The 10,000-nt window shown below is 38.3% G+C and overlaps 1 protein-coding gene across 3 annotated transcripts in view; it reads left to right on the forward strand.

The window, feature by feature from the left end:
• The window catches only part of fgd (faciogenital dysplasia), a 74,003-nt gene that overhangs the window by 32,108 nt on the left and 31,895 nt on the right, over window positions 1-10,000 (forward strand). For all 3 annotated transcript variants that reach the window (XM_082187385.1, XM_082187386.1, XM_082187387.1), the window contains exons 2-4: window positions 3,599-3,742; window positions 4,344-4,422; window positions 6,924-7,422. In XM_082187385.1, coding sequence (XP_082043511.1) covers window positions 3,599-3,742; window positions 4,344-4,422; window positions 6,924-7,422 — 722 coding nt within the window. The remainder of the gene's footprint in view (window positions 1-3,598; window positions 3,743-4,343; window positions 4,423-6,923; window positions 7,423-10,000) is intronic.

Genomic DNA, 10,000 nt, shown 5'->3' on the forward strand with positions numbered 1-10,000 from the left:
ATCAACTTCTCTGATGTTTCTCCAAAAATTTTTTTGATTCTCCAATAGACTCAGTCTGGAGTATCATTTGTGTCTGAGTTCGATCTCTTAGTTTTGATGGCAGACTTCTGTTATCTAGTAAGCAGAGTTTGAGAGATTGTTGAGGACTTTTCTCCGAGATTATCTGAACCTTCCATTTAATCCCATCATTTAGGAGAAACTACAGATATTACACGTTGGTTTATGTACTTGTTGACCTCATTCCTGTGAAATGTATTGTTAATCTACATGTATTTGACTACGAGACTGTCGAGGCAAACGTTCATGTAAATAGAGTTTGAGATGTAACTGTGTCTGTGCTGATGGTTCAGTGTGTTGAGATGAAGTGTGTATGTGTGTGTATGTGATATAAAGAGAGGAAACAGCAGAATGGTAATTAGACTGTGAAATGTCTCACATATGCCTTTATTTTTGTGGTGTTTTTTTAAAAGAAATGTTCAGAGTTCATCATAAACTCTGGTCTCATGTCTTTGGGCTACAACATGCTGTCAAATAACTCACACTCATCCCTCAGTTTGGAAAAATGATCCAAAGTCGTGTTACAGTGGGAGTCTATCGGCCAATGTTCAAATGTAAATGTTTGTCACTTGACTTGATAATCCACAGCAAAGATGCATGACACCGAAATATTATAAATTTAACTTACATTTAATAACCACCAGGAACTATAACACCAGCACGAACTGAACTGAAGATTAGGTTTAAATACACTAAAGTAACACGAGGCTAAATGAAGGACAGATGATGGTGATTCATCGACAAGATAGCAAACAAGTGCATCTGTGGAAACTAACAAGATGACAGTAGATATGAGGAAACCGGAAGTAAACCACAGGAACAGAATATCAAAATAACAGTCCATGAGACACTGGGAATCGTGGCAATATTTAAATGCACACATTATAAAACAGTACAGCCTCAAGACTTCTAGATGCAACTCACAGTCGAACTCATGTGAAACCATTAAAGCTTATGGTAATCTTCCTGTGATGTACACACTGATACCGGAAACATATTGTTTACCCACGGCATACACACTGGAAGCTATGAAAGTAGTCTCACCACTTCAGAAAACTTTAAGCTTTCTTCTGCAATCCTTAGTTGGACAAGCACTTCAATGGACAATCATTCTTGGGAAGATCTGGATTTAAAGGGACAAACTGGGATTGGGGGGGTGGGGTATCTTACATACTGATTAATATCTGTATAGCACAGCCAGCCATAATATGTTTGTATACATTTGGTCCGACATGTGCTGTAGAACAGGGGTTCCCAAACTTTTTCGTTCTAGGACCCACCTAGACAAGTATAATCAATCTCAAGACCCACTTGCACTGGTGCTACCAACTTTCTCAGTTGGTCGCACCAGCATGATTTGGTCGCACATTTTTCTTTTTTTCTTTTTTTTTGCTACATGCCATGGGATTAATCAATGCATGCTGATGGTCTTAATCTGCATTCCCTAGTTTTGCACTGATGTAAAAAAAAGACTGACAGTGACAAGCCTTCATGTTAGCAAAATATTTTAAACTTTTAACTCTTAAAAAAAACTTTTAAAAACATGTTCTTTAATGTTTGATTATAATTTTACCGTCTTCACATAGGGATGGGAAATGATAAGATTTTATCAATAATAATAATGCCACTGACGATTCTGATTATCGATCCGATTCTTTAACGATTCTCTTATCGATTCTTGATAGCACTGTGTGGAAAAATGTAGTCATATGCTTTAAAAAAAAACAACAAGGGGTTTTATTTATTTTAAAGCTTAAGTTTGAGTAAGCAAACTGTACTTTTTATGTAATTTATGTAATAAATAGAACTTTATTGTAAAGTGTTACTGATTCAGACGTCTCCTGAGTTCACTGTTGGAAAGATCAGTTGTCCATTCATTAAAATGAATCGTTCAAATGAGTAATTAGTTCGCGAATTGGACATGTCGTGCGCGTTGTGTGATTATCCCAGCAGTTAGGACATAGACATCCAAGATTTGTGTCAACACAGAAAACATTTCATCACTGGATAGTTTTTTTTCGTTTAATTGAAGTGTTGTTTTATGTCAGCTGAATGTCTGGGACGCTTTTCAGAGAAGATAAGGCAACAACTTATTTAGCACAATTCACACCCAGCGGTAATTGAGGAAGAAAAAAAAAATCTCTGAATGCTCCACATGAAACTTTGGTCTTCCGACCTTTTACCACCGTGTCGATTTATTTTGATTAATATGTGCGAGGGAGAGAGAGCAATACAGCGCTTAGTTTGGAGACGGTGAAGTATTTTTTACACTTTCGCCTGGCTCCGAAGAGAGAGAGAGAGAGAGAGAGAGCGCGCGCGACCGAGTACTATCTCTCCTCGTTCTTTCAGTTAAATGTGCACTGTGACTCTGTCACAAGCGCAGCAGTTCATCTACATTACTCAGCGATCAAATAACACTTTGGCGGCCGCTAAAATAGTCGTTTGGTCATTAATCGGACTGGTTTTGTTTCACTCATCGTAACGTAAATTTAGCTGCAGCTAAGTGCCTTTGTGCGACCCACCTTTTCTCACTGTGTGACCCACAAGTGGGTCGCGACCCACAGTTTGAAAACCACTGCTGTAGAAAATGCTACTTGGATTAATAGAAATTCAATAAGAATTGTTAAATGAGAGGACTATAAGCTGCTGGTAGGTTTCGATTCATAAGCTTGCGATTCGTTTCTATTCAATTCAATTCTGTATCAGTTAATTGGGGCCTATCAGGTACAGTACAGGGCAAATCTCCTTATTTTAGGATTTTTTAATTTATTTCAAAACGTACAGTGTACATCAGGGGTGCCCAACCCTGCTCCTCCCCATCGACTGTCCTGCACACTTCATCTCCAACCCTAATCAAACACACCTGAAGACACCAGTTAATGTCTTCAGGATCACTTGAAAATGAACGGCAGGTGTGTTTGATTAGGGTTGGAGATGAAGTGTGCAGGACAGTCGATCGGCAGGAGCAGGGTCGGGCACCCCTGATGTACATTAATCATCATTCAGATAGATGTAAATATCTGAATATCAGTTTGTTTATGGTCATTAAATGTCTTTTCTGAGGTAAATGTGACTGTGATATTATAGTTATTGTTCTCCGGCTGTGTTATTGACGGATGAAACACGGATTGATGGATTTCATGAGTCATGATTGAGTTCAGGAAGTTGTTCTGTATCTTTCAGCTTTCCTTCTGATGTTCACTGATGTTCATTTGCTGCTGTAACCAGTAGTGAAGAGGAAGAGATGATCGGTTCATCTGTCACACACGTTAAACACACACAAAGTTATGGACCGAATCTGAAAGCTGAGACTGTTTCATATCAGAAGTAACTTTATTGGACGGGAGGAGCTACAAAGTTTTGTTCATTCATCAACTGAAAACAATATAGACTAAAAGATCAATTCATGGGATTTAAGAAGAAATATCGAACGGTGCTTCAAAATAAAAATCGTTTAAAATCGAGAAATCTAATTTCTTCGTCCGATTCTGGTCAAATCCGTCTCATCACATACACATTAATGCTTTGTGTTATTTTGTAGATTTGTACTCCTGTGGATCTGCAGAGCAGCCTCAGAAGAAGAAGACCCCGCCCCCTCCCAGGTCATGCCCCGCCCATCTCACAGAGAGGCCACGCCCCCTTCCCGTAGCCACGCCCCTGAAGCCCAGAGCACAGAAACCACACGGTATTAAACACGTTTTCCAGTCATTCTCACCAGCAGTCCTGCAACCAATCAATGATTTCCTTCATCCCACTGCTAGTTCTTCAGCATAAACGTGTGTTTGCAACATGCGTGTGAAATTTTTTTGTGGCTTTCACTTATAGTGCAAAACAGACAGAGGAAGGAAGTGCAGACTTAGACTCTGCTTCCTGAATTCAGCTCGACTTTATGAATTGCATCATTAACATTATATTTCATGAGTTCTAACATTCACACGCAACTAATCTACAAACACTTAAACTAATTCTCATTCGAAGCATTTTATCTGCTCATGCACGCACACACTTCATCTTCTCGACCCTGTTGTGTGTGTGTGTGTGTGTGTGTGTGTGTGTATCGCAGTAACCACAGCACTTTTCGAATGCTCATCTCCACTTCCTGTTCTCGCTTCAGGAAGCTGCAGTTTCTCGGACAGCTGAAGGCTTTCCATCTTTCTTTTTTACGCTTAACTGGTTTTCGATTGCTTGTTTGCATGCGACTCTCCTGGATTCGGAGCGCTGGGAATGGAGGATCTGGAGTGTGATCGAGTGTGTCTGAGTGTGTTCTCTGTGTGTGTGTCTCTCAGTGCCCCCTAAACCTGTGCACCTGCGACCCGTTCCCCGAGCCGGGCCGAGTGTGGGCCGGATCATCCGCAGAAACTCCAGGTACAAGATCTAACTAATGACAAGAGTCGCTTTACAATAATCTTCATTAGTTTACATTAGTTAACTAACATTTTTAACATGAACTAAGAATGAACAATACTTATACAGCATTTATTAATCTTAGTTAATATTAATTTCAACATTTACTAATACATGATTAAAATCAAAGGTTGTATTTGTTAACATTAGTGTGAACTAACATGAACAAACAATGAATAGCTGTATTTTTATTAACTAACATTAACAAAGATGAACTAATACAGTAACATGTATTGCTCGTTGTTAGTTAATACTTTAATGTTACTAATGAACCTTATTGTAAAGTGTTGCCGAAGTGTCTTTTCTCTACTAACATTTAAAGTGATCATTTGATGCAGTGCACACATGCATGTTCTCACATTGCACTTGTATTTTAAAACTACATGCATTTCACTTCTGTTGATATTTTAATATTAATTGATTTGTATATATTCTCTAAATGTATCTTGTTTTCTTTTGCTTTTTTGTAAAATGTAAAATTCGAATTAACTTATTAAAAGTGCAACAAAACAAAATCAAGCCGTAGTGTTTTACAAATACAGCATCAGCACAATAAGCTCAACCACTGTGTGTTTAAAGTCACTAATATAAAGTGTGTAGAACATGTAGATATTACACTGTGTGTTTAAAGTCACTAATATAAAGTGTGTAGAACATGTAGATATTACACTGTGTGTTTAACTCTTCCATAAGGCTCAGTATTTCCCTGTGTGGAGTTTTAGGTCTGCCTTTTGAACTGATAGATCTGATGACGCATCTATTGTCTTCTGTAGCTGGACTAAACTCGTTTCATAACTGATGAGCTTTACACAGTCACTGAACTGCATTAGTCTGAGTAATAACACTGCCGTTCCTCTAGAGCTGCTTTACGGCTGAATTTGTCACATATTTGATGTTTTCATCATCGATTCTGTTCTTTCTGTGTTGTGTAAAGCTGACTTGACTTGAGTTTATTGTCACATACTTAAGTTACTTCAGTCAGTCTGAATACTGTAGACTGTTACCAATATATGAATAATAAAAGCCTCATCTGTACACACTGTAAAGGATGAACAGAGGCTGTTTGCATGTACTCGCATGACACTGTAAATGCCTTTATAAAGGGAATCATTACAGGGTAGGGCTGCAGTATTATTATGACTAATCATTATTGTTGATTATCGCTCTTCATTATTGTTGATTATCGCTCTAAAATGTTTTATGAGTTAGTCACGCACTGAACAAAAACTTGTTTTCAGTGGATTTCATCTGAATCTAACTGCCTCTGATTGGTCGATGCCTTCATATGCTCATGCACTGATTGGTTAAAACACAACGCTGAAAAAAACATGCAACGTAAGCATGAACATGATTCACATTAATCACATTACTTTATCTTGATTGTGCAAAGCCATCTTTGCCTCCTTATCTTGCATTTGAGGGCTTTTTTGTTCATTTTAGTGGCTTTTCTTGTATATAAATACATTTCCATTTTCATTTACACAATCAATCTATTAATTATAATCAATCTATTTTATACAATCAATCTATTTTAATAAAAAAAAAAACATAAAATGTTGCATGTTTGTTGGGTAACACTTTACAGTTAGGTTATATTTCTTAACATAAGTTAAATATATTAGTTAACATGAACTAACACACTGAAGCTTTTATTAATCTGAGTTAATGTAATTTCAAGATTTACTAATACATTATTAATCTCAAAAGTTGTATCTGTTAATATTATTTAAAGGACTTGAGCTGACATGGGCTAACAATGAACAGTTTTTATTACCGGTAATAACGTTTACAAAGATGAATAAATACCATAACAAATGTATTGATCATTGTTAGTTTAAGTTAGTAAATGCATTAACCGGACTAACTAACAGGAGTGTGTGAAGTGTTACGGCTTGTTCACACCAACAACAATAACTATAAAACTGTATTAGGTAACACTTTATTTTACAGTGTCCCTGTTACACATCTTACATCCACTTACTATAGGACCAACAGTCAATAATGCTATATAACAAGCAACTAACCCTCAACCAAACCCTAACCCTGGACTGCTGTTTATTAATATTACTCGGTACTTATTTGTAGAATTACACTGTAACAAGAGCACCTTAAAATAAAGGGTTACACTTTATTTGAAGGTGTCCGTGTTGCAGTGTAATTATACATTTAAGTACTGTGTAATATTAATGAACTGACTGTACTTACTATAAGATTAGGGTTTGGTTGAGGGTTAATTGCATGTAATTATGCATAATTGACTGTCATTACTATGATAAGTATATATTATAGTTCCCACAACAAACACGTGCAGTTTTGTCATCTGTCACTTTAAATACTCAAGCTCGTTAAAGCAGGATGGATTCTGATTGGCTATTGTTTGTTTTTCCTAAAAACATTTGTTAAGATACAAAAAAAATAGCTTTTGCATTGTCTAGACTGTTATTGTCCCTTTATCTTTCAAGGTTTCCGGTTCTGGGTGTCCAGCGAAGGAACGACATGGATCCTCCGGCCGCACAGGATTCTGGGGATTTTGGCTCTGCGGAAGGACTTGTGTTTAAACCCAGTGAAATCTCAGAGCTTTTGGGCTTGTCCAGTGTAAACTCCTTCCAAACGGACTCTGTGAATGACGTCGAAATTGCAGACGGACTTCAAAAAGAGCATCAGACACTTTCCAGCGGTGGACTGGAGGATAATCACGAGGCAACGGAGCCGGTGCAGAATCCCGAATCCAACGGGAAGATCCCGAATCGGGACAGTGGGATCGACAGTCCCTCGTGCGGGACGGAGGGCGAGGGCTTCCACAACGAGGACCGTATCGAGGAGGAGGAGGACCGGAACGACAGCATCGACACACACACCGAGAGCATGTGTCCCGAGGGAAGCAAACGGGATTCGACACCGGATGAAGACAGTGATCTGGATGAGGGGAACGAGGAAGATCCCGAGAGCCTGGAACTCAGAGTAAGAGCACAGATGCACATCTTTAGTTTTGTTTGGGGAGTTTTTCCCATATAATCACTTTATTTGATGTTTCATCCATCGGTTTTAATCCACATGTCATTTAAAGTCCCCCTGTAGTCGATCATTTCCTCCCTTAAAACTCATCTTTGATCACCAAAATGACATATTTAAACGTTTTTTTTCCTTCGTCAAGCCTTTAAATATCTTGAATGTAACTCGACACCCTCGCCTCATTTAGTATGTGCGGATCTATGAATATGCAAATGAGCCCCGCCTCCACTCACTCACTCAGCTCAGAGATCCACTGGTTGACGATCACACGTTGATCTGATTGGTTACAAGGTAGTTTGTGACGTCAGAAACACCAGCGATTTCAAAGCGTGTGTTTGAGACTGTCTTTGGTTCACTGCAGTTTTAAGGAGGAAATACTCAGCAATGCTGTCGACTTATGAACTTACACATGGTTTGTCTTAAAGCAGATTAAAAACACCACATAGACATATAAACAACATTAAAAACTGAAAATTCCCTTTATAAATCCCAGTTAGCGGAAATTGTGCGCACATGCGTCTCCTTCCTGAAATAACCATGAGCTTACAACCCCTCGTTTTACTATGCATATCCTCATCTGCATATCATTTGCATATGCATATTCATCCACGTGTTCCCATGTTTAACGGTACAAGACATTAGGAAAATATGAGATACGGATGTGCGTCACATTACATTACATTACATTACATTACTAAAAATCATTTAGTAGCCGATCCTGTGTACGCCACGTTTATAAATGAGACCTCGGGTAATTTTCTGCCAAGACATTATCATTCATTTTACAGACATTTGCAATGCAGAGTGTAATTCAAAATACGGGTAAAACACCTGAAAAAAATATTAATACAGTTCATTTTTAGTGTCCGACCTCAAACATGAGTCACCCTACTTCTGATCTCAGTTTGATGATGTGTGTGAAATAAGTGACGCACACACACATAACTGGGTAAAAGTCAAGCATTTTTAGCGCTTTTATGATCTCTAGGACCCATTTCTCACATCTCTTCACACACTGATCTCAACATCAGTGTATGTGAGTGTGTGTGGATCATTAATGCATTCAATACACACTTCTTTTCAAATGAAATTAACTCTTTTCTCACACACACACCAGTAAAATCTGTGAATCTGCAGGCCAGTTTACAAGTTCACACGTTTACACACTCTTCAAAACTGTTAAACTTGAGGTAAAACCGAACATGATACAAACTGATCAAGACACGATGTGCTGCATTTCTACAGTAATGCCAAAATGAAATATATTCTGTACTAAAAATCAAATACTGTCGCAACAGTAGTGTTAGTCTGATACCAAAGTGTTAGTCTTTCAATTTCATCATCTATACAAAAGTGGAAATTGATTGTTTTATGAGTGACAAAGTGTGTTTGTTGTTTGTTGCGTGAAACTTGCTAGTTTTATGGAAGAATGAGTTGATTTGAGACATGAATGAAGTTGAAGTGCATTATGGATGTGAACTGCAGTGAAGCTGAACGCTGAGTAAAGTGTCGAGTAAAGTGTCGAGTAAAGTGTCGAGTAAAGTGTCGAGTAAAGTGTCGAGTAAAGTGTCGAGTAAAGTGTCGAGTAAAGTGACAGGTAAAGTGTCGAGTAAAGTGACAGGTAAAGTGTCGAGTAAAGTGACAGGTAAAGTGTCGAGTAAAGTGACAGGTAAAGTGTCGAGTAAAGTGTCGAGTAAAGTGTCGAGTAAAGTGACAGGTAAAGTGACGAGTAAAGTGTCGAGTAAAGTGACAGGTAAAGTGTCGAGTAAAGTGACGAGTAAAGTGACAGGTAAAGTGACGAGTAAAGTGACGAGTAAAGTGTCGAGTAAAGTGACAGGTAAAGTGTCGAGTAAAGTGTCGAGTAAAGTGACAGGTAAAGTGTCGAGTAAAGTGTCGAGTAAAGTGTCGAGTAAAGTGACAGGTAAAGTGACGAGTAAAGTGTCAAGTAAAGTGTCAAGTAAAGTGTCGAGTAAAGTGACAGGTAAAGTGACGAGTAAAGTGACGAGTAAAGTGTCGAGTAAAGTGACAGGTAAAATGTCGAGTAAAGTGACAGGTAAAGTGACGAGTAAAGTGACGAGTAAAGTGTCGAGTAAAGTGACAGGTAAAGTGTTGAGTAAAGTGTCGAGTAAAGTGACGAGTAGTGTCGAGTAAAGTGACGAGTAAAGTGACGGGTAAAGTGTCGAGTAAAGTGTCGAGTAAAGTGACGAGTAGTGTCGAGTAAAGTGACAGGTAAAGTGACGAGTAAAGTGACGAGTAAAGTGTCGAGTAAAGTGACAGGTAAAGTGTCGAGTAAAGTGTCGAGTAAAGTGACAGGTAAAGTGTCGAGTAAAGTGTCGAGTAAAGTGTCGAGTAAAGTGACAGGTAAAGTGACGAGTAAAGTGTCAAGTAAAGTGTCAAGTAAAGTGTCGAGTAAAGTGACAGGTAAAGTGACGAGTAAAGTGACGAGTAAAGTGTCGAGTAAAGTGACAGGTAAAATGTCGAGTAAAGTGACAGGTAAAGTGACGAGTAAAGTGACGAGTAAAGTGTC

This window comes from Leuciscus leuciscus (genome assembly GCF_965113295.1).
Source record: "Leuciscus leuciscus genome assembly, chromosome: 13".
Taxonomy (NCBI): Eukaryota; Metazoa; Chordata; class Actinopteri; order Cypriniformes; family Leuciscidae; genus Leuciscus; species Leuciscus leuciscus.